The following is a 26,641-nucleotide window of genomic DNA, read 5'->3' as shown; positions in this document are numbered from 1 at the left end:
TTATTTTAATGAAAATAAAAGTAAGTGGGAAAATGCACGTGGAATGGATTGAAGAGGTGACTTTGCTAAACATGCAAACAATTAAATAACAGAAAAGCAAAACTGGTAAGGTGTAGTTTATTTAGATTTTATAAAACAAGAATAGCTTTTAATAATTTAGATATTACTAGCAAGGCCACCTGGTGTTGCTCAGGACCGTATAAGACAATAAGAAAAATTATGAACATGTCTATTATTCTTAGGTTAGAGGAATTTTTGATGTCTATGTATCATTTGCCATCTTGAGCAATGGAATATATTACCTACCCTAGGACGGGTATTACACAACATATGTATGGAATAATTGTACCTTCATTGGACAGGAAATTTACAGCACCTATGTGGAAAAAAATTTCCTTACCTAGAGCAGGTTATGTACAACAGATATTTAAAATTATTTAAATAAGTTTATGTTGTGCTAAATTTTCGGTATGTCACAGGTAAGAGTGTGTTTGTTTTTACATCAGAGTGCTATAGTGGATAAGCACCGGATTTTTTATATGAATGTTATACTACTCGAATATATTACATGATTTTCGATTTTGATAACTTATGTACGTCATAGAGAAGAATTTCTTTGTTTTTTATATGGGTACTTCACTGTATAAGTACCTTATTTCCTGGGTAGGATACTGTAGAAGTACCATTTTTTCTAATTTAAAAATGAAAGAACTTGATACTAAGTAATTTTCTGTTGTGCTAAATTTTTTGTGTGTCTAGAGTAAGAATTTGTTTGCTATTTCATCAATTGCTATAGTGAAGAAGCACCTTATTTCTCACTTAAAAGTCATGCTATCCGATTATATAACGTCATTTTCGGTTTAAATAACTTATGCGCGTCACAGGTAGGATTGGATTTGTTTTTCATATGAGTACTATACTACACAAGTACCTTATTTCTTGGGTAGGATAATGTACAAGTACCTTATTTTTAATATATAGATGAAACTACTCGATGACTTTACATAATTTTCTGTTGTGTGAACTTTTCCCTATGTTAGAGGGGAGAGTTTGTTTTTATAACAGAGTGCTATATTAAAGAAGCACCTTATTTCTTATATAAATGTCATAATACTCGAATATATTATATAATTTTCGGTTTGGATTACTTTTTTGTATGCCACGGATAAGATTTTCTTTTGTTTTTCATATGGGTACTATACTACACAAGTACCTTATTTTTTGGGCAGGATACTGTACAAGTATCTTTTTTCTAATGTAAAAATGAAAAAACTCGATACGTTTATTTTCTGTTGTGTTACATTTTCTGTACGCCAGGGGTAAGATTTTATTTGTTTTTTTATCTGGGTGCTATAGTGAAGAAACACCTTATTTCTCATATGTAAGTCACACTACTCGAAAATTAAACATGATTTTCGGTTTTAATAACTTTCATGTATGTCGCAAGTAAGATTTTCTTTGCTTTTTCATGAGTACTATACTACACAAGTACTTTATTACTTTGATAAAATTTCTTGTACACATAAATACATTAAAAACTGATCATTGTATGTGACTTTTGGAATATGACTATACAAATATACAAACATATATAATACATTAAATTTATAATAATCAGCTAATTAGTATAGGAGTGAATCCAATACATACAAATATATAAGTATATACGTATACTAATCATTCATAATGACCAGTTAATTAGTTTAGGAGTGCATCCAATACATAGAAATATATAAACATATACACATAATTATAATTCATAATGATCAGTTAATTAGTTTAAGAGTGATTCCGATACATAAAAATATATAAACATATACACATAATTAAAATTCATAATGATCGGTTAATTAGTTTAGGAGTAATGCTAATACATAAAAATATATAAACATATATACATAATTAAAATTAATAATGATCGGTTAATTAGTTTAGGAGTGGATCCAATACATACAAATATATAATCATATAAACATTTAAAATTCATTTGTCAATTAGTTTAGGGGTGAATCCAAGACATAGAAATATATAAACTTACACACATAATTATTATTCTTAATGATTGGTTAATTAGTTTAGGAGTAGATCCAATACAAATGCTATTACTTGATCTATTTATGTGATTTTTGGAATGTAACAAATAAGCTGATATATATCATATTATATTGGAACCAATATATAGTAATGATTTAAAAAGTTGAAAAAAAAAAAAAATGACTCATACGCCACCACTGAGAATCGAAACCAAAACATTCAGCTTCCAATTTATTTTTGCCTCTGTCGTTAATGCCTGAGCTATGAAGACATGTTTGCTGCAAGGCTAAAAATTAAAACATGAACCAATAGCTATTATGTTATGTATGCATATTTGTGATGCCAGCGTTCGATCTTCACCTAGCAAATTTCATTTTTTTTTTTTTTTTTTTTTTTAACTTTCACACTTTTGTACCGATTTTCCCAGGCTAAAACCCAAATTTAAAGTTTTGCATGGGTTCAAATACCTTATACATGAAATTTTATGTCTGTATACCAAAACTTTAGGAGGAGTTTGGTAGGCAAAATATTTTAAACGAAAATATATACGTATACATAAATATATATGGAAAGAGTTTTGTGTTTACTACGAGATGCAAATATTACACAAGTATAAATCATGTAGAATATCTGCATGAATATAATTACACGTAATAGTTAACTAAAGATGATCATCCCATTAGCAAACCGAAAAAAATAATAGGGAATTAATTAAAATGAATGTTTAAAAGAATCTGAAAATTAGCAAGATCTTTTGCTAGTGAATGCAATTCACGACCCATTAATAAAGTTGTATCCAAATTTATAAGAGTATAGATACATAATGTCCCCACTTTTTTATTCATATAATACTTTATACATACTGATACACACATAATATATATATATAATGATATACATATTACATATGTATTTTTCTATACATATTATATGCATATGATGTGTATGTATGTATGCTAACATATACACATGCATATCTATACATGTATTGAATTCGACCATGCATCTATACAAAATAAATTCTATAAGATAATTGAATATGTCATTTTAAGGATGAGAGTTAATTGCTTCTGGGAGGCTAATAGTAATGACTCACTTGAATCGAAGATGATTTTTGATGGGACATTTTGTTGCCAATCTAGAAGCCGGTGAAAAACACTGGCCACCGTTTTCACAGTATTTACTTCCGAATGATCTCAACTCACCTCACACACCCCTCTCCCTTGTCTTAATTTGACTTTTCTTTCTTAACACAAAATTAATGCAAAACGATCGAGTACTTTACACATACAAAATATTTCAGGGAAAAGGATCAGTTTTCAATCTAATATTGCACAAGTCATCCAACAAGTTTGTCATAGGATTATCATTTCGTTGAGCTTTGCATTCATTGAATTTCTTCTTTTTTTTTAATTTAACATACAGGAAAGCATTTCTCCTCACATTTATATCTTTCTATTAATAAAACTATGAGAAATAACCGTGTGTGTGTGTGTGTGTGTGTGTACTACGCTATAAGTAATATATAAGTTTAAACAGCTACAGCTTGTATCACAGTTATAACATTTCCAAAGAATCTCACTAGCATAGATACTTGTATTGGTATTGATAATTTATAAGGGGAGAGTGCTCAATATTGGCAATAAAGTATGCACACAGAATCAACAACAGAAAATGATGACTAGTATATTTTAAACAAATAAAAAGACATTTTACAAAATTCAAAATATTATGAGAGAGAGAGAGAGAGAGAGAGAGAGAGAGAGAGAGAGAGCTAAAGCATAATAGTAATAACATCACTTTTCAATTTTCAAATAAAATTCTTGAAATAAAACATTGCAAAATGTATTTACAAGAGAAAGGTGAGTGATAAGATTAATCAATCATTGATACATATTATTCAAATAATAAAAGCCTTTGATAATGTCAACAATGATTATTAAAAAACAAAGTAATAATCATTAACGGCAACTGACTCGTGATGACTTAATCGAAAAGTCATGTCTATGATTGCTTATTCTCTTTCCCTACCAGCTTTGCTGGAATTCACTTTCCACAAATTTTGACATGGACTGGTGAACTCAAAAGTATGTTTAATTAATAGAAATTTTTCCAAACTTCAAAAAGTAACACTTATATGCGAATGTAGTAGTCCAGTGTGAACTTAAAAAAATTCCTATCAAACCTGGTCAAGAAAATCAGTTTTAGAGATTCCTCTAACTGAGGTGGCAACACAAAAGAACTCAATGACTCACAAAGCCAGCCTTTAGCAGCTCATATATATATATATATATATATATATATATATATATATAGACACACACACACACATATATATATATATATATATATATATATATACACACACACACAGGGTGATACATAAGTCACTGCATGGTGCAGAAATAAAATATAATTTTTGTAAATGAGCGTACTTCATGAATTCTTTTTTGTTTTTTTGCATAGTTTAAAGATTGGAAATTCTAAACTCGTGTTAAACTATGAACATTTACTAACATGAAAAGAATTTAACATTCTTTTTTATATAAAAATATAAACTTCCGTATTTTTCCATTTTTCATTGTGTTTATGTTTTAGGTAGCCATTGCTATCTGGTGACCCTTCTATTATTTTAATGTTTCATTGTATTTTCATTTTATTATGTACGTATCTTCCATAGATATGTTCTTCCTTCGCTAAAGCAGTAACTTTTATACCCCAAATCATATCAAATGTTGGTGTGGTTCTTGGCTATACAACACGATGTTCCAAGATGGCCTCTACCAAAGCCAGAGACGACACCACAGACTATTCTTCTTCGTGGAAGTAGATCCCATTCCACTGATAACAATTGAAATACTAACAAGTATATACAAAACTGAAATCAATTAAAACATTAATCAAATCTATTTTGATACCAGATCCCATTTTCAATTTTTTTTTTCAGATTTATTTTTAATTTTTATTTCATCAAGTGAGTAGGAGTAAAATTAGTATATGCCTAAACTTTTCTCTACAACATAAATAGTATGTTGTTTTCTTTTTCTTTTTTTCTTTGTCGGGGGGGGGGGCGGGGAGGTTATAAAAGAATTCTTACATCTGAGACATTTATTTCATTTTATTCATATATATTTTTTAAAAATTAACTCTTCAATTATTTTTTAAATTTATAAATCTATAATTTCATCATTTTTTTCCTCTCCTTTTCTAACTTATGAATATCCCCCTCCACTCTCTCTTTTCCCTGAAATAGAAATTTACAACCTTCATTGAATTAATGTCCAAAAAAAAAATGTTAAACTGATGCAAAAGGAATAAACAAATTAAACTAGAAAAAAAAAAACATCAGAGAGAGAGAGAGAGAGAGAGAGAGAGAGAGAGAGAGAGAGAGAGAGAGAGAGAGAGAGAGAGAGAGACTTCTCTCTCTCTCTCTCTCTCTCTCTCTCTCTCTCTCTCTCTCTCTCTCTGTTAAGAAAATGAAGAAAGCCAGTCGTAACAAATACTCAGATATAAAATCAACAAAGAACATTCTAAAATTGTTAAATCAATAAAATTTTATATTCTGGGGAAAATTCGATTTTTTTTTTTTTTACACATTGCATACTAAAATTGAGATGAATACAATGCTTGAATAAATAGTGGCGCACAATAATCTGTAATGTGATGCATGTTGGCTGATGATGAAGAATTCATTCTGATTTTATGCTAAGTAAAATTAAGAGAAAGCAGAGTATCTACTGCGTTTCAACTGCACACACACACACACACACACACACACACACACACACACACACACACAATGTCAATTAAAGTTGGCTGTTTTGTAATTAGGCAAGCCAAGAAAATACTACAACTCCTACAAGACGCGCGGATCAGGAAGAAGTAGAAAAAGAAGAAAGCAATGGTTTCATGAATTAAACAACAATTTCATTCCATAGAAAGGAAAATGAAGTGAAAATCTGTCTCGACTAATATTGGATTTGGTCGACATTTCTGAACAGTTGCTACAACCTTGGATCAAATAGAAGTATGGTTCTGATCAATCTAAAAAGGCCATTCTTCCAGGCATTACCTCTACCTTCAGACATTTTCATCGGTTGCCTAAGGTGCCACTACTGGGGAATGCTGACAGGTTCAATAACAGCAAATTTTGCACCCATCCAAAATGGGTTAGCTGAATACTGCACTATAAACTGACGCCATGTTTAACGTGCAGCAATGGAAGGGAAATTTATTTCCTTTTTTTTTTCTGTAAAAAATTTTTTCAACAATAAAATTATAATATAAAAATTGAAAAAAACTGAAGAAAAAAAAAAGATGGAAAATACAACTTCTGAGCAGTCAAACAGGTTCAATTTAATTCCAGGGTGCGTCCAAATGAAAATGCCAGTTATGAACTCTTAAACTCCTAAGAATGTAGGTCTCATCTTAAATGAGTAAATTGGTAATAATAATTAAGAATAACAAATTAACAAATTTCTGCATTTTTTAGATAAGAATTGATTATTTGTATTATTTAGATTCTTTGGACTATTGTTCTCATCTTGAGTGTTATTTTCTCAATGTCTTAATCAACGTAACCTCTGACCTTCTTCAGGTGTTATTTTATCAAATTTGGGAATTTTTCCGGGAAACCCGGGAATCTGCCCAAAAGTTCAACATCTCAAGCAGATTCCTGAATTCAACAGAAAGATTACCCGAGTTTGACAAGATGCACCTGAAGAAGGTCTGAGGTTACATTGATTGAAATGTTGTGAAAATAGTACTCAAAATAAGAACAGTAGTCTGAAGAATCCAAATAATACGTACAAATTAACAATTATATACACGTGGATAAAATCAAAGGTTTGGTTCAAAATTCCGTACAAGTTCCAGAGCTTGAAAAAGATCCACGTGAAAAAATTCAAGATTTACATCAGCCGAAACATTGTGAGCCTAACAACCAAGATGAGAATAGTAGTCTGAACAATAATGGAAATTTAACATTTTTTTCTTTTTTAGATAAAATTGTAACTTTATTACCAGCTAAGTAACTTGATTTTTATAAAGAAAATCATTTAAAATCAATTAATGGGAATTTGTAGACATTACAACATAAATTTAGTAATTATGAACTATTATTGAGTTATTTCACTTTGTTTCTTGACATTTTTTTTTTAAATGGTGGCGAAATAATCACTTCTTGGATACTCATAAAATTTGATTTTCTTTATAAAAATAAAACTACTTGATCTATTTATGTAATTTTTTGAATATGATATTTTCGTTTAATCAAGAGAACATACATTATACAGATTTTTTATTTTTGTTTTTTAATAGAAGGGGAATTCTGGACAAGAACTTTTCTTCTTATGTGAAGGTAGAAAAGCTTGGAACTGCAATTGTTGAGAGCATAATGTTAATGATTATGTAATATAATGAAGAGATATTAATTCCTACCGAAAACAGATAAATAAAATCACATTGAAATCAAATCTTCAAGTGACACAAAAATATTAATTTAAAGATAATTTCTTGCTTCAACAGCAAATGATGCATTAACTAAGCAAATAGCGCGCAGGCTTCTTCATCTTCTTCCACTCAAATATGAGTCATAGGAAGCAAAAGATGTTTCTTGCTACTTACATCACACTCAAGTAAATATGCACACCTTTCACAAAACAAAGAAATATACTCCAATCGCACGAAATTAATATTTCAAAATAGGATTTCTTTCGTCCATTTTCTTTTTTTTTTTTTTTTTTTTCTTCTTAATCACTATTAACAAAATGAATGAATTTTTCAAGGCTTCAATTCTTTTGTGCTATATATTTCATGGAATTTTATTTTATGTTTTTTTTCCACTCAAAATACACAACTTCCAATTAAAGCCAATGAATGAATAGCAACATATCTTACATGCACCAATGCAGCTTACACTGGAGGATATTTTTTTTAAAAACAAATTAAATAATTAAATGAAGAAATCAATGAAAATATAAGATGTATGTTAAGCTAGAGTGCGATTTTCTCAATAGTTTCTAAAAATATTGCATGTTAAATGAGAAAAATAAGATTAAATTAGAAAAAGATTATAAATTTTTTATAAAAAAATATCCAAAAAAATTTCAAAAAGGACTTTTATTATCTTAAAGAGTTGTTAAGAAATAAAATAAAAAGAAACATTTTTGGGTTCATTTCTCTTTCGAAATAAATGTTTATTATTTCCTTGCAAATGATAAGTTTGCATATTATTATACACCAAACTGACAGACATCTTTGAAAATAATTTCAGTTAAGCAACTATTTTCCCTCTTTTACTAACTAAATGCGAAGGAAATTTTAAAATGAGCTTTCTTTCCCAATATTTTAAAAACTTTACTATATTTAAACTAAATAGACAAGTATCATTACTATTATTAATGAAAACATTTTGAATGCGGAAACTAATCTGCACGAGTTACAAACACAAACCAGACACACAAAAACTGCAACAGAATTAAAACAAAAAGATAGAAGAAAACCACATGGGGCCAAGAAAGCTGAAACCGTAAAATTAGAAGTTAACTACTCTTCCCCCACCACCACCATCAAAAACAAGTGTAGTGTTGGCATCAACTGGTACCACACCAAATAGTTAAGAAAGGTTAAGGAGAATGAAAATACCAAGAAGAGAAAGCACTATCCAGACCTCCATTGAATGAGTGTAAAGAGAATTGGGACCTTGGAGGGGCTTATTGCCCCCAAATTCCAGTGAAGACCAATAGCTATTCCCAGTGAGAAATCAACCGCAAGTGACTGAAATACATTTGCAAAGGTTACCAACAAACATGGAGATCATTGGAAATCTGAGGAGACTTTCTGTCACCCAGATTCCAAAGAGCACCACTAGTTATTGTTAGTGAGCAATCGCTGATGATGACCTGTGTGAGAACTTGTGAGTGAAATAATAATAAGAATGCACAGACACATATATACATATATATTAGTTACCTGGCAACGCGTAAGGAGAGACAACCACGTAAAACAAAACTCTAAGCAAAATTCATCCCAAAGCAGCAAAACTGAAGCTGGCCTGCCAGGGCACTATATATACAAATGCAAGTAAATTTGTGCATATTTTATTGGTTTGAAAATATAGGTTCTTTTTTCCAATTGTCATAAAATTTTAACCATAGACTAGCATTATAATCTTCAAAAAGCCTGAAAATTTTCATGTAGTTTTGTCCCATAGAACCAAAGATATGAGCATTTCAATATTCAATTTGGCTACGAGTATGTATGCATATTAGTCCTCGCCTGAAAGAGAAGGACACAAATTGCTTTAAATAATAATAAAATAACAAAGACTTTCGCTGGCAAGGACTACTATTGACCGTAACCAGTTATACAGTCCTTTTGAAATGTTCATCTCTATTTTTCTCATTATGTACTGAATATTTGTTAATGAAACCTATATGAAATATGTTCCTTATTAAGTTTTAAAGATTTTCTATTCTGAAAGAAGTTTTAAAAAATTTAATCTAAAAAAGTTATTTTAAAGTTTTTGTTAAAAAAATTCAGATTTTCTGATTATTTAGACCTGTATTACAAATAGGGGGTTGCAAAAAATGAGTTGTGGTGTGAGGAGAAATACAAACTGAAACAGAGAATATTCAGACCTGTAATAATACAAAGAGGGTGTTGCAAAAATGAGTTGTGGTGTGAGGAGAAATACAAACTGAAATAGAGAGGAGAGTTTTAAAATATAATCTTAAAAAGATAAGATCCAAGGCATGAAAATTGTTAAACGAAATGTTTTTACTATAGGCTTTAAAAATAAAGGTACAAGTTTCAATTTGAAATTTATTTATCTTCAAAGTGCACTTTTATAAATTTTACAAAGTAAGGTATAAAAATGCAATTTAAATTGAATCAAAAAATTACCTTGGATTTGTTTTATGTAATGTACATTTTGTTGCAATTTAAAAACATTATCTTTCATCTAGCAATTAATGATATGGATATAAAATTTACAATGATTTTTTTTTTAAAGTGCAACAGAATGTACATTACATAAAATAAATCCAAGGTAATTATATATATATATATATATATATATATATATATATATATATATATATATATATATATATAAGTAGGGTCACTAACAATTGCTATGTTTTTTATACTTGTTTTATTATTTGATAATGTCATTTTTCAAATTACTGAAATATTTTTAAAAAATAATTTTAACGCGTTTTGGACGATCTTGTTGTGTCTTTGAAAATATCCTTTTCAGAAAGTTTATAAAACTAGATGTTTTTGCTAATTTTGATAAATGACTTTCCCAAGGAGTAAGAAGATGTGAGCCTCTAAACATTCTCAACGTTGAGTGTATTTCATACCTCCCCTGGTTTATTGAGGTCTCTTCAGGGTCGTTGAGTTCTGTTGGTCTTGTTCGCTTTTCATTTTTTCTTTTTAGTTTTCTTATAGTGTGGAGGTGTGGAGCACATCAGTACTTCCTCGCAGAACACACACACATCTATAATATAAATCTCACCTGTCTGTTTGTATGTATGTATGTTTGTATGTTTCACAAAAACTTTCGACAGAGGCGATGGGTCCTGACAACGTCTCGGATGACAAATATCGAAAAATTGGTCAAAAACATTAATTCCTTCACTCTAAACTCGCCCGTTTTGTACAAGGAGGGGTCGTTTTTTTTTTTTTTGACAACATTTTAGCGAGTCATCGCCACTATTAGATTAACTTTGGTTAATTTCAACGCTTTTGAATTCCGGTCGCGTCATGGAGACATCGGCTAAAACGTCAGATTTTCTTTCACTTTCTTTTCTGCCTTCGCGGCACGGGTTTGAGCCCGCCTGCCTACCAGCAATTTTTTTCTTTTTTTGCTCAACATACACTTCCAGAGACCTGGGTGACGCCGGGCACCCACGTTAGTATATATATATATATATATATATATATATATATATATATATATATATATATATATATATATCAAATAATTTAAGGACTGCATACCGGTCAATAGACAATATGTATCTTAAAATTCTTGCTAATTTATTTATTACATTAACAAAAAACATACTAATTTTGTTAGCAGGTAATAAGGGATTGGTTCAAAATCTATTTCAATTTCATTCTAAGCTAAATCTAGCAGTGAAAATCTAGCTAAATCTCACAGTAATGTTTTTGTTAAAAAAAAAAAACCACTGTTTTCTCGATATCTTGGTTACATGGGGATTTAGAAATACAATATGTTATAGATAATTTGGATAATCCACAATCAGAATGCAAAACAGTTCCAAATACAATTATCCTTTTTTCATTTAGTCTTCTTTTTTTATACTTTTTTTGTCAAAAGATTAAAAATATCAGATTATTAAAGAAAACTTTTTGTAGGAAACAAGATTTTCTTTCAATTTACAAAAGATTGCACAGAAAAAAGAAAAAAAAAACAATCATTTTTGTCAACATAACCACAAGTTAAAGACATTTTTAATCAGAGGATTAAAGTTGCTTTGAACCGCAAAAAAGATGTTTTCAATCAGAGGATTAGATCCTCCAAAAAAGTTGCAGGAGATTCCCGAAAAGTTGTTTTGTTTGACATTTTGATGGATCATAAAAAAAAAACATTTAATAAGATTATATTTTACCTTTCATGAATATTTTGATAAAAATGAAACCTATTTTCCAGAGAGTGCAAATCATTTCCAAATTATATTTTCAGGATTGAATAAAAAGGATAATTTTATTTAATTTTAAAGTGAGATATTTTTCAATAGAAAAATTGTAAAGAGAAAATAAATGTGTGTGTGTGTGTGTGTGTGTGTGTGTGTTTACATGTTTAAACTAATCTGGAGCAATAGCTCTCAACATAAGAATCTTTGCAGTGGTGTAGCTAAAGTAAACGTTACACAGGGCAATCTGCTCAAATGTCACCCTACTGACATTGTGTCACCCGGACAGCCCCTCCCCCACCTTAGATACGACACTATATATATATAAAGCCACTAAATTCTTTTTCCAATTAATTTTGACAGCTAAAAGAAAATGCAATGAGTGTCATCAAACGATTTCAAATTAAAAACTACAAAAAATACAAGGTTTAGAGTTTTCAATAAACATTGGCAAAAATATTCTTTAGTTACTAATTTTAAAAAAAAAATGTAAGAGTTTCTAATAATTTAGAAAAGATAAAAAAAAAACTTAAGAACTTTGCATACTATATGATAAATAAATCCTATTTTCAGACTATTTTCACACCCTTAGACTGGCTGAAAAATTTTGTTTGGGTGACATTGTGTCGCCTCTTTTTTGCTGTCACCCAGGGTGGACCCTCCCCTCTTCCCCTTTAGCTATGCCACTGAGCCTTTAATAGGGTCTGACATGAATATATTGTCTTCATAAACTTGCTAGCTATGTAATATCTGATAATATTTTCTTAATCATAAAATTCTGTCTGATCTATCTATATATCTGTAAAAATGAGAATGTGTATATGTGTGATTCAGACATGTGGAAAACTTTATAATCAGTTTTCATCCGGAAAAAAAAAGGGCTGCTTAGAGGTCAAAATTGAAAAATTGGTACTGGGGGGGGGGGGGGTCATCAGCTTTCATCTGTTTGTCAACTGTCTAACAACTGCGCATGCACGAATCTTTTTTTTTTTTTTTTTTTTTTTTACACTTATCAGGGCCCGGAAGCCACTCGGGGATAAGGGTTATTGTGTGTACAGTATGTTAGTGTTGGAGATGTGATAAAGTGTCTTACTTAAGGGGGCGGTTCATCAGGAATTTGTTTACATTGGACTTGAAGACATCCAGGTTGTAGTCAGGTGAGAAACAGGCAACCGGAACAGAGTTTCACAGGCGTGCACTTCTAAGAAAGAAGCTTTGTTCATGGAATCTAAATTTTGATTTTGGCACAGATAAGGAGTGGGGAAAATTTTTGACAGTGGTTTCAGCTAGGCGGGTGTTTCTCATGAAAGATTGGTGAGGGGGGACCAGAGATTGGAGTTCAGACGAGCACCTGCCATGGTAGTAATGATAAAACAAAGACAGGCTCACAACATCTCTCCTGTGGGAGAGAGGTTGCAGTATATATATAGTATCAACGGTGATGACCTCAAAGATTTACTTTTCGTTCAACTCTATTTTTAATTTTCATTAATGATTTTCCAAAATTATATTCTGAAATCATTTATTGACAACAAAACTATGGCAGCATTTCAAAGAGCATTGATGGTCAAGATCTTGTTGATTCTTTCTTTTCTGAACTAGAGAAAGTGATGTTATGGAGACAAAATAGGCTTCTTATTAAAACTAGGTCTATGACAACAACATGTTCTTTTTCTTGTTTGGATTCTCAGTTATATATCCATTGATATGTTATATGTTTTTATGTAAAGTGATGTGGTCCTCGGTTGATTAATTGTATCTGTGTCGGATATATACTTGAGAGTCAAAACAATGAAAAGAATATGCTGCTATAATTTTTTTTTAATTTCTGAATATTTATCTATACAGTTCTTTTATTTTTTATTTTCGGATTACTGCAAAAAGCATATAATATGTGCATCTATTTTTGCAAACATAAAAATACACTTGTGCATGGTGGTTTACAGATTTTAATTTTACTGTTATTTTAAAATCAATAAATATTAATCATTTTAACAGCAACGTGGAATTAACTCTAAGACAAAAACAAAGAAAAACAAAACAATAAAAAGAATTGGTGCATATTTTCAATTCTGATATTCCTCAAAAAGTTTTGATTTTTTTTTCTGTCTTTGATTTAGATTAATTGTCCCAACACCACAATCTATCCATCTCAATTAATCTTGATCTTCAAGTGGGTTTTTACTTTTTAAATTGGTGACTCATTAATAAAAAACAAAAATAATGCTAAGAAAATTGTTTAAATTGTCTTAAACAGAGATGCCGAAGAAAGAAGTGACTAAATTACCTTCACAAATATGTGTTATGTGTGATAAAAAATATGAATGAAAAGGTAATCAAAGCAAATTATTTCAAATAAGATGGAGATATTGTTGATATACGTAAAAGTAATTCACACCAAAGTTCTAACTACATTTACTTTTTAAATTTAAAAAAATCAATGCCTAATAATAGTAATTAACAAAAATTCAAAACCACTCTCCTAGAATTAAGTTATTTTTTGAGCTAATTCCAACAACAATGTTTTAGCATTATATACTAACTTATGTTGCAGTGATAATCAATAAAAATTGGTTATGAGCTATTATGATGAGTCAGTTGAACCGAGAAGAGTTTAAAAATTGGGTAAAAAATAATCACTTAAGCAACAAAAAACATAAAATGTTGAATAAGGTGAAGGTTATTCTATGCACGCAATCATTGTAAAATTAGGATGTATGCACTACTATTGTGAATTGAAAAAAAATTTTTTTTTAATAAAGACAGACTTTTAAAGACAAAAAAAAGTTGACACCCAAGAGAAAACCATATTACAGGTAACCATTTGAATTCTTGCAAAACCATATCTACTTTAAGTCACAAATATTAGTTACATGAGAGATTATGCTGTTTAATTTTGTTGTTTATTCTGAAATCATAAACCAATGCAATAACCCTAGCTAACAACGGTTATGAATTAATTTACCATTACATTACAAACAAAGTATATGTGAGCTGTTCCAAATCTACAAATAATTTTAAGCTCAATAGCTTATCAGTTTAACAAGGTAGAGCTTTTATAGCATATAGAGTTTAGTCCTCACATTCTATGAACAATGTTTCTGACAAAGGGAGAAAAATTGATGTTTTTGTCATAAACATTTATCATTGGCTAGTTTTGACCTTTGAAGTAGTATTTTCTTTTTTACCTCATATCAAATGGCTCATTCCTTGTCAGGAGTGATTTCATTATATATATATATATATATATATATATATATATATATATATATATATATATATATACTAGCAAAAGTACCCGTCGTTGACTGGGTTCAAAAACAGTCTACAGAAAATGGACTCTGATTTATGAAAGTATGATAGGTTATGAAAAGGAAGGGTTGTAAAAAGATAGCTCCGAATTTGGGGGTATCAAAACCAAAGCAAAATATGATGAAAGTAAAAATAAAATAGATAAACCCCATAATTTATTATACCATACCTGTTCACACTGAAACACTTATCACAATATTCTGTGGATCTATATTAAAAAACCTTGTTAAACTTTGTGACATATTTTATATCCTATGGAGGTCAGGTGCGAACGAACACCCCATAATTTTATTATACCATATTTCTTCAAACTGAAACATAATTATCAAAGTATACTTACGCAGATAGATATCAAAAGTCTTTATTAAAGTTTGTGCCTATTTCCATTCTATGGAGGCCAGGCGCGAACGCAGACCCTACAATTTTATTATATCATCCCTATTTAAGCTGAAACATACTTATCAAAGTATTCTTATGTACATCTATATTAAAAACACTTGTAAACGTTTTTTTTAATTTTTTATTTTCATACTTTGTGGACCAGGTGTGAACGCAGACCCCAGAATTTTAATGAACCACCGTTCTGTCAGATCAAACATACCTATTCCTGTGTCTCGATACATCTTCTATCATTATATGTAATCAGTTTTTTAAAATAGTCAACCATATAGGAGCCTATTCGTCACCAGACACACACACACACACAGACATTCAGCTTTATATTATATATATCTATATATATACATATGAGTCATCATATTAATGATATTAAAATCTGTTAATTTCAAATCAGTTAAAAAAAATCTATATTTTTTTATCTACTTAAAAAAAAAATCACAAAATTTTAACAAAAAAGAAATAAAAAAAGGTGACTTATTTTTTAAAGACTAACAAAACATTGTTTTACTTGAGTAATTTGTATTCTTTAGTCTTAGTTTTTACAAAGTGTTTTTTTTATTTGAGAATTGGATGCTTTTATACATTGATTTTTTTGAACCAATGCATTATGCACTTACCTGTGATGTCGAAATTAGTATAAATTAAAAATATTATGAAAAATGATCTAGGAGAAAAATAATTATAAGTAAAAATAGAATTTACTGAATTATCAAGTTTTATCGTATGTTTTATTTGGAACACTTGTAGAGCCAATTCAGTATGAAAAACTTACTTATCTCCCTTGACTTAAATCAACTTAAATTAAGACTCTGCCATTTTTAAACAGAACATAATTGTGGAGGATTTTTTGTTAAAAATAGATCTAGCACATATCCTGGATCAATTCATTTAATTATTTAAATTTATACTAATTTTGACATGATGCAATAATGTTTTCACCTGAAATTCATTGTTTTAAAAGATCACCACTCTACACAAGCACCAAGAATTATAACTTGTACATTTTGCTCAATGTTTATTCATTTACAACACAAAAACATGAACATCTTGACCCCAAATTATCACTCTTAAAAGGATCGTATTTGATCTTCACTCGTGAGCATGCATTGTGAAATATAAATCTAACAAGATAAAAACAAAAACACAGACATGCAGTTTAACGATAAAAGCGATTATGATAATCGGACGAGACAGTTTCTAAACGTGCAACAGAATTGAATAATTAAAATAAAATGGTGCAAGTCCAGAACTCCACCTAGTTAAAAAAAAAAAAAAAAATACAGAAAAATCTTTATGATGCATGTACCCCATAGCGAAAATGTCATATTCCAAAAACCACATCGGAAATTATTTTTCTTGTGGGTTTTAGCAATTCACAGTATACTCCAGACATAATAATACTAATACTACTACTACTAATAATAACAAGGTTGATTTTAAAATCTTGGTAGTTCGAATTGAGTTGTCTTTCTTTATTAAATATAGCAGATCAAAACACAATGTTTCACTTCCTCATAAAATTTAATTTTCTCAGTTAAAAAATAAGTAATTGATCAATTTATGTGATTTTTGAAATATGAATTTTTATTCCATGACAGATCAAACATTTTTCTGTATTTTTGTTTGTTTAATTACGTTGAAGTCTGGACAAAGACCCCCTCCCCGCAAAAAAAATCTAATAATTTTACCATTTTACATATTATTATGAATTTTCCTGATTGGCAAAAATGAGGCAATGAGAGAACCCTTATGCGTGTAACATTGGCAAATTATGGAAAACGTATCACACATGAAACGTTCATTTAGAGATGAACAGATAAGTAGATTGAAAATGGTGTGCGTGTAAAACACATGCAACAAATAAAGTATTTGCATCTTACCGATAATTCTACATTACAAGAAGTATTTCATGCTTTCCAAAAAAAATTTTTGAAACATTTTCTAAGTTAAAAAAAAAAAGCAAAAAATTTAAAGAATCAAAAATGAGTGTAACCTGTTGCAGTTGACGGACGGACTTTCGACTGCCCACAGCTGTTTGGGGTTACTGCAAAGACAAAAAATAAGACTCAAAACCGGGTTGAAAATTTTAAACAAACAAACATTTAATTGTATTTTTTTTCTTTGTGAATCAGTCTGAAAAGTATGTCCGTCGACTACAGGCTGGCATCACTCGATCACATAGAAAGGTATTTATTTTTCTCACACAATGAGAAATGCGACACAAGAGTCAGAAAGTTGGATTGAAAAATAGTACCCTCATGGGGGGAGCACTTTGTAAAAGATGTCTGAGCAGCCCTGTTGGCATTCCTCGGTAAAGGTAGGTAATTAGTAATAAACTAACTGCCTTTTTAAGGAGAGAAGACAAAGCCTAGGAGGGTCGACCTCCTAGAACTACACAGCACCAGCTTTATCCACAATCAACAGGAAAAAATGATCTAGATGTTGATTTTGGAGCTGAGAATAAAAATTTGTGGCAATCAAATAAGAAATGAGGAAATAGAGCAACAGGTGGGCAATTTTATCAATTTGTTTTATAATCATGGAAAATAATTATGAAATTAATTAACTAAGAAGAGGAAGAAGAAAAACCCATCCCTACACTGTAGAGATTCCTAAATGCTGTATAGCCTTCTACTCAAATCGCTTCTTCCTTTGAACATCTATATTTTAAAATTCCTTCCCAAGCCAACACTTCCTTGAATGTACTGATACAAAGACGTTCAAGTGTTATGTGAACAGACATCTTGCTGCCCAGCTCCCTACATAACAAATTCTGGCAAATCTATCCCTATAAGGAACCCCTTACAACTTCAAAGAAAAAACAAGTGTTAAGCTCAAAAGGGAAAAGAAAATATGGCCAAGAAAAGAAATGGATAAAAAAAAAAAAAAAAATAAATAAATGAAATAAAATTAAAAATTTGAAATACTCAACAGGGTTCAAATGTCAATAAAAATAAAAAGTTTATGAACAAAGAAAAGAAACAACCAACAAAAACAAATATAAAATAAAATTTAAGAAACAAATGTTGCTGAATAAAAATACAACTTATATATAATGGTAAAAAGAAAAACTTATTACAAATAAAAAGAATATTTAATAAAGTTACCTTTAGGATTCAATCAATTCATTTAATAAATCAATCAATCAATAATAAATAAATTCAACTTAAAAATCATAAATCGAGAATTTGTAAAACAACGAAATAAGTTTTAAAAAACAAACAATAATAAACACAATATGGATGAATACTTGATAATGGCATTCATATTGAACAGCTCTCAAGGAATTTTTGTATGTTTTATTGATAAAATAAATTAAAAGTAATGGCACATTTTTAAATTGTAAGCTTCTATTGAACATATATTCGACTTATATAATAATGATAAAAAAATGCATACTTTTAATTTATTTTATATCAAGGAATACTAAATTATTAAAGTTTAAGATGTTCTATATTTCCAGTTAATTTGGTTTTTATCTTTTAGGATTTGTAAAAAAATAATGTCAGCATTATAAGATCAATTAAAAAATATATTTTATTAACTTTAAGAAATTCTAAAAAGCAACTCAATAAAAAATATTTTCAATAAATATATAATTCAGTACGAGTTTAATTCGATGAATTTAAAAATTCATAAAAAGTGTTTATCATATAATTTTTTTTTCTAAAATAAAGCTGATAATGAATACAGAGTAGCGTCCCTTGAATTGCAAATCACTTTTGGAATGTCATACATGAAGCACCATGAATAATGGAATTTATTAAAATGATTTAATCTAGTTTTTGATTTCTTAATAACACTCAAACCAACCATATTGTATATAGTTAATTCCATAAACAAATTTAAGTTACAATTTACAACAATTTTTACAGACTTTTAAAGTAAAAACTTATTTCAATCTAGAAAACTAAAAGGTATCTGAAACAGGTTTTTGTGGAAAAAACTGAACATTTTCTTAAAGATGAGGTTATGAAGTTATCTGAAAAATTGGGAGAAAGAGAGTCGGAAGAAAAGGATGTCATTTAATAAAAAAGGATTACTTTCATTTGCATTGTTATAATTTTGTGAAAGGTTTCTTCTATATTGTATATAAACATTTGGTTTCATTGTTAAAATGAGCATATTTTTAGGAGCAAACTTTTTGCATAAAGACTTATTTGCTTTTAGTCTGATAGTGAAATGGTTTTATAGGATAATAGTGGACAAAGTTTTTCTTTTAACATGAGAGAAAAGAATTTACGTTGCAGGAAGGTTTTAGATAAGGATTAATAATTTGTAATATTTAGAATACTATTCTCATCTTTACCGCTATATTCATAACTTTTTAGCTGGTGTAACTTAAACAAGGTGGAATATGAAGAATACAACTAGCTGACGAAACAAGAGCATGCCACCCCTGCGAGTTTAATAAAGGGTTCAATTTGAAATTCCAAGCAGATTTCTGAGTTCTATAGGAAGATTTTTAAGTTCAATAATACACATTTGAAGGTTAGAGGTTACATCGGCTGACACATTGTGAAAATAGTATTCAAGATAAGAACAGTAGTTTGAATAATCCAAACCAATTATAAATCCTCATCTCAAAAATTCAGAAAAAAGATGAAGATAGTAACACAAATAACCTAAAGAAAATAATTGGTAAGAATAAAATACATTTTTCCTTAAATTAAAACATTATCATTACCTTAAATAGGATTGGACTGTTTTTTTTTTATAAGAATAAAATATATTTCTGTTTTATTTATAAGAATAATTTTTTTTTTTATGAGAATAAAATATATTTTTGTTTTTTTTATGCGAATAAAATATATTTCTGTTTATTTTATATTAGAAAATATATTTGTTTTATTTATAAGAATAAAATATATTTCTATTTTATTTAAATAAATAATAAAGTACATTTCCATTTTTTTTTTCTAAATCAAAACATTATCATTACCTTGAATAGAATTGGATGGTTTTTTAAAAATATTTTAATGCGTGTATATTATAATCATTTATCTAAAAAATTAAATGCATCTTAAGTAACAACATTATTACATATTTACGTGTCATGTACAAATTAGTAAAATTTCTAATAATTATGAGAAATGATTGAGTAGAAGATCTACTAAATTTATTTTTTTTTACAAAAAAAAAAAAAGCATTGTTATTTTTGATCAACCATTTTCTAATTTAATATAGCGAAAGTGAATTGAAAACAAGATAAAACAGTTTGTCATATGGAACTGGTTATAAATAAACAATTAAAACTCCATGATTCAATTATTTATTTTTTTTTACTTGTGGGAGGAAGGCTTATTAGTTATCAAGGCCTGGACGCCACTCAAGTATAAAGGTCAAGTGTTAGGTAGATGGTGAGACACCATGATCAGTGATGGTGGAACTTGGGTAGGGCTTAATTATTTAAGAGAATGGTTCAACAGGAACTTATTCACATTTGATTTTCAAATGGTCATGCTTGTCAGCCGGGAAACAGCCTCACAGTATTGTGTACCAATGGATTGCTATGGAAAGACACTCTGCTCATGAAATCTTTTTTTTTTTCTTGTAATTAAACCGTCCACCCTGCTCAGTGTCCAAATTCCAACTGCTGATTATTCTTCTCGGCTAACTAGAACCATGTAAAGTACACATACTTCCATCAGCTGATCCGATGCTTCTGGTAAACTTGTCCATGATATGATTTTATTATATTTTGACAGTTTGTATCAACATTCTTGTTATCTCTCCAGTTAGATAGAGATGGATGGATACAGAAATGGATAGATAACTAGAGTGAGAGAGATATTGAGATATATACATAGATAGATAGATAGATCGACAGATAGATAAATAACTAACAAATACTTTCTTGTGTTCGACCTACTACATAACATTTTTCTACTCTATCATGTTTCATAATTTTTGGAATGTTTACTAATTTCGACTTGACACATAATTACATAGTGTTTTTACTTAAAATGCATTCTTTTTATATCCAATTATAAGGCAAAAGCACCAATAAATGTCTAAGTTCTAATGTTAAATCCAAAATAATATTAAAAATATTTTCTAAATTATTAAATAATTATTATCAAAATAATATTAAAAATATTTTCTAATTTATTTTTCAAGTAAAAATTGAATAGTTTGATGAAAAAAAAAGAAAACTATTTTTGTTAAATAATCATAACAAAACTTTAACTTTATTTGAATAAAACTTGAGTAACAAAAAACAAAAAAAAAATTGCAAATCTTTGTTAGTTTGTTCATATGATTTCAAAAATATATCCTGAAAGAATGTCAAGATAAGATGATAAATTACCTGGAGTGACCTTTTGAATATTGATAACCACTTTCTCGCACAACCTGCCTTGCCAATGGAAATAAATCCTCCCGCCGTGTCAACAATGCTGGCAAATGGTGACATAACTGGGCTGCTGCTTCATTGACTGAGATCTACAGATGAAGAAATAAAACATTTAAATGCAACAACAAAACAAAATCTTTTATTGAAACCACAAATTTTAGCTTAGAATGTCAGTGTGAAGCACTAAATAAAGATCAAACTCATTAAAAGATTAATGGCCTACAAAACTAGTTTGAAAAACAATATTTAAATCAACATGTCTCACTTCTTTTTAACATTTATACATCGAAAACATGTAAATATATATTTTTAAAATTTACTAAGACCATTGCTTTGATTTATTATGTTGTCATGAAAATGTAAGCTAGCTCACAACTCCATCTGCGATAGGTGAAAGGTTATAATTATAATTATGAAAAGTTCATCATTTAAATTAGTCAATTTTGTAATGAGAACAAACAATTTTAAGATATGCCCATCTGATATGTGTGACAGACTAATGAAAATGCTATTTCAAATTGCAGCATTACAGACAAATGTAAATGCTATTTCAAGCTGTGTGATAGACCAATGGAAATGCTATTTCAAACTGCAGCATGACAGACCAATGAAAATTCTATTTCAAACTGCAGCATGACTGACCAATGGAAATGCTATTTCAAACTAAAGTGTGACAGACCAATAGAAATGCTACTTTAAACTACAGCATGACAGACCAATCAAAATGCAATTTCAAACTAAGGTATGACAGACCAATGGATATGTTATTTCAAGTTGCAGCATGACAGACCAATGGAAATGCTATTTTAAACTGCAGTATAACAGACCAATGAAAACGCTATTTTAAATTGCAAGATGCCAGACCGATGGAAATATGTATGGCAGACGGATTATAATGTTATTTTCAACTGCAGCATGACAGACCAATGAAAATATTATTTCAAACTATAGTTTGACGAACCAATGAAATATGATTTTAAACTAAAGCATGACAGATCAATGAAAATGCTATCAACGGAATTTTAAACATTTATATTAAAATTCTCATCTGGTATAGATAAGAGCTTCAGTGGGGTTTTAAAATTGAAGCAAGTTTAAAATTATTTTAACATCTCATTAAATATAACAGGGAGAGAGAGAGAGAGAGAGGGAGGGAGAGAGAGAGAGAGGGAGGGAGAGAGAGAGCATATTTATTCAAAAATAGAAAAACACTTTGGTAGCCGAGATAAGAAATACCACTTGTGAATGACAAAGCCTGCTGGGTGTGGTTTGAATTGTTTTATGTGAACAACAGCCAACATAGATTAGTTGATAAAAAAAATGTTCAATCAGAAATGAAAGAGAAATAATTTCAAACTTTGCTATCTATATACTACTAAAACTTTGATGATCTTGCTTGGCACAAAGAAATTTATATATATATATATATATATATATAATAATATATATTTAAAAGAGTGTAGCCATCAACAATTGTGGGTTTTTTTTAAAGGTTTTCATCATATTTTTATTTTAAAATATTTTTATAACGCGTTTCGAGCTTAGGGTGTGCTCTCTTCAGATATTTTCGTAAAAAGTTTTTCTTTAAAATGGGAGTTTGTAGATATGCCTCCGCTGATATTAAATATGTTTTTCATAGTGGTGCGATGCGTGTGTTCAGTGTTTAGACATTCTGTCTCCAACTGTAAGTTGTTCACTGTGACCGGTCAAAGTTAGTTTCAAAGAGTGTTTTTTAGTCCATATGGTGAAGGTTTTTATGGCTTCTTTAGGGTTCTTTTTAAAGACTTTCTTTCCCCATGTATAGCATACACTCAATTTATCCACATACTCCTTATCAAAGAACGAAATGGAAATACTGAAGCTGGGCCTCAAATTCTGCCCCACCCCTAAAAGCAATATAGCAGAACTAAAAAAGGACCTTAAAGAATTCGAACGGAAATTTAGACTAATAGAAACACTAGATAACAAAGGGGACAAAGATGATTCTTTAGTAAAAAACAAATCAACATATTTCCCTAATAAACAGAACAACACAAAAGAACTAAACAGCTACTTCGAAAATCTCTGGAACCTTAACCTCCAAAAAAAACACAAAACCACAAGCAACCTCACACATAAGCAAAAACAAGCACTCGAAAAGATCCGTAATAATAATGACATAATAATAAAAGAAGCAGACAAAGGCAGTGCCGTAGTAATCATGGACAGAACGTATTATGAAACAAAAATTACAGAATTACTGGATGACAAACACTACTATAAACCCATTAGTACCAACATAGATAACACCACCATCTCAAAAATCACAAAACTTTGTACAACACACAACAAAATATTAAAAAAGAAAGAAAAGGACTTCCTCACAAATTTCATTACAAAGACCAACAACTTCTACAGACTGCCTAAAATACACAAATCTGGCACAATAAAACTTGCCATCGATACACAAAACTCAGAATATATTAACGCTCCAAACCCTAGCGACCTTACATTTAGACCCATTGTAGCAGGACCAGCCTGTCCGACAAGCAGACTTAGCAACTTAATAGACATCTTATTACAACCTTTCACAGATCAAGTTAAGAGCTACATAAGGGACGACATCCATTTTCTTACTACCTTACCACATACAGTAGAAAACGGGACACTATTAGTTACATTTGACGTTATTAGTTTATATAGTAATATACCCCATGAATTAGGAAAAGAAGCAATACTATTTTGGATCAACAGACACGAACAAACACTACATCCCAGATTCACAAAGCAATTCATTATCGATAGTATAGACATAATTCTAAATAATAATTCCTTCGAATTCAACAATACCAACTACATCCAAACACTAGGTACAGCAATGGGAACGAAAATGGCACCGACTTACGCAACCCTTACATTAGCCTACCTAGAAGAAACCTTGTATAAAAAAATAGAACAAAAATTTGGCCACAGCACTAAAATACTGTTTGTAGAATCATGGAAAAGGTACTTAGATGACTGCTTCATCCTATGGAAACCCACATGGGGGGACATCACAGACTTACACACCATACTCCAGAACCTACACCCAAAAATTAAATTCACCATAGAACAAAGCTCTACAGAATTACCTTTCCTAGACATACTGATAAAGATTAAAGACAATAACATTATCACAGACATTTACCGCAAACCTACAGACACCCAACAATACCTACACTTTAAAAGTCACCACCCTAAAAGCTGCATAAAATCAATTCCCTACACCCTAGCACGTAGAATCTGCACCATAATCACGGACAATAACCTTCGAAAAATCCGACTCAAGGAACTACGAATAAATTTAAGAAAAAGAAAATACCCATCACAACTTATAGACAAAGGGATCCAACTTGCGACAAATATACCAGTAGAAGATTTGAGAACCCCTAAAGAACGAAACAAAGAACAAATCCTAACATACGTCTCCACACACAACACAAACAACCCAGAACTTTTCACAGAGATAACGAAAAACCTCGTCCTACTTAACCAAAACAGCAAACTAAACAATTTCCTTAAAACAACAAAAATAATAAAAAGCAAACGCCAACCCAAAAACCTAAAACGCATTCTTACCTCATCCAAACTCAATCAAGACGCAACAAAAGGAGTCACAAAATGCAACAAACAACGATGTGGAGTCTGCAACATAATATTAGAGGGAAACACATACACATTTACGAACCCCATACAAACATTCAAAATTTAAAAAAACCTAGATTGCACCTCAAAAAACGTGATCTATGTAATAAAATGTCCAGCATGCGATAAATCCTACATAGGCGTTACAAAAAACCTTAGTAATAGAGTAGCCCTACACCGATCCAACATCCAAATCGCGGAAAATAGACACCTACATGTATCACAACATATACACGCATGCAGTGGAGGCAGATTCGAGATAATGCCCATCTTCCAAACTGACAACTACTTCTACTTGCTAACTCAAGAAAAAAATTTCATAACAAAGTTTAACCTCGCCTTAAACATCTCTCCATAATTATACACATAAATAGGCAAAACACAAAATACACTTACACGCATGCATGCTTGGGTAGGTGTGCACCCTCACACACGAAACAACAAAAAAGCACAATAAGGCACACGCACACTTTCGCGGGTGCGCGCGCCCATACCCAGTACAGTACCATTTCTCTTAACAAAACAAACAACTAGAAATTAAACGTATGTATGTGTATGTGTGCGCGTGTGTGCATGTGTATATGTGTGTGTGCGTGGGTGTACACATATGATTGTGTATGCGTGTGTGTATAATTATATATCATCTGTTATCTATGCTACATCTTGTTTGTATGTATACGTGCACTTATGTTTGGGTGACCGAATCCATGTATGCATATGTGCATGGATTGGAAAGGAAACTTCAACCAATATATACATAAGGTGGGATGTATGAATATGTATGTGTGTGTGTGATTGTGAGTGCATGTGCCCATATATATATATATATATATATATATGGGTGGATGAGTGTATACACATCCGTATGTATGTGTGTGTATGTATATATATATACATATGTATGCACATGTATGAGTGGGTAAATGTGTTCGTGTGAATATGGATATACGCGTATGTGTGAGCCCCTGCATATGTCTGTGTGTGTGCATGTGTGTGTGTATGTGTATGTGCCTACATAGTATGTGGATGTTTGTGAGTGTATGTGCACATACATATATGTGTGTACATATGTGCGTGTATGTGTGTGTATATATATCTTCTACCTATTCTCCATCTTACTTGTGTGTGTGTGGGTGCGTATACGTATGTCTGAATGATTAAGCGCATATATACATGCGTGTTTTGGTTGGAAAAAAAAAAAAAAAAAAAAAAA

At 30.1% G+C, this 26,641-nt stretch overlaps 1 protein-coding gene across 36 annotated transcripts in view; it reads right to left on the bottom strand.

Moving 5' to 3' along the window:
- Positions 1 to 26,641, bottom strand: part of LOC145258201 (uncharacterized) — a 418,516-nt gene that overhangs the window by 46,175 nt on the left and 345,700 nt on the right. For 32 of the 36 annotated variants that reach the window (XM_080116132.1, XM_080116128.1, XM_080116134.1 and 29 more), the window contains 2 exons: positions 21,721 to 21,854; positions 17,404 to 17,454 (listed from right to left, as the gene is read on the bottom strand). In XM_080116132.1, coding sequence (XP_079972258.1) covers positions 17,404 to 17,454; positions 21,721 to 21,854 — 185 coding nt within the window. The remainder of the gene's footprint in view (positions 1 to 17,403; positions 17,455 to 21,720; positions 21,855 to 26,641) is intronic. The other 4 variants (XM_080116104.1, XM_080116111.1, XM_080116130.1 and 1 more) reach the window with 1 other exon arrangement.

This window comes from Euprymna scolopes, chromosome 33, assembly GCF_053919585.1.
Source record: "Euprymna scolopes isolate OS-2025 chromosome 33, ASM5391958v1, whole genome shotgun sequence".
Lineage (NCBI taxonomy): Eukaryota > Metazoa > Mollusca > Cephalopoda > Sepiida > Sepiolidae > Euprymna > Euprymna scolopes.
Note: the sequence above shows the minus strand (reverse complement) of the source record. Positions and strands in the feature narration are given on the sequence as shown.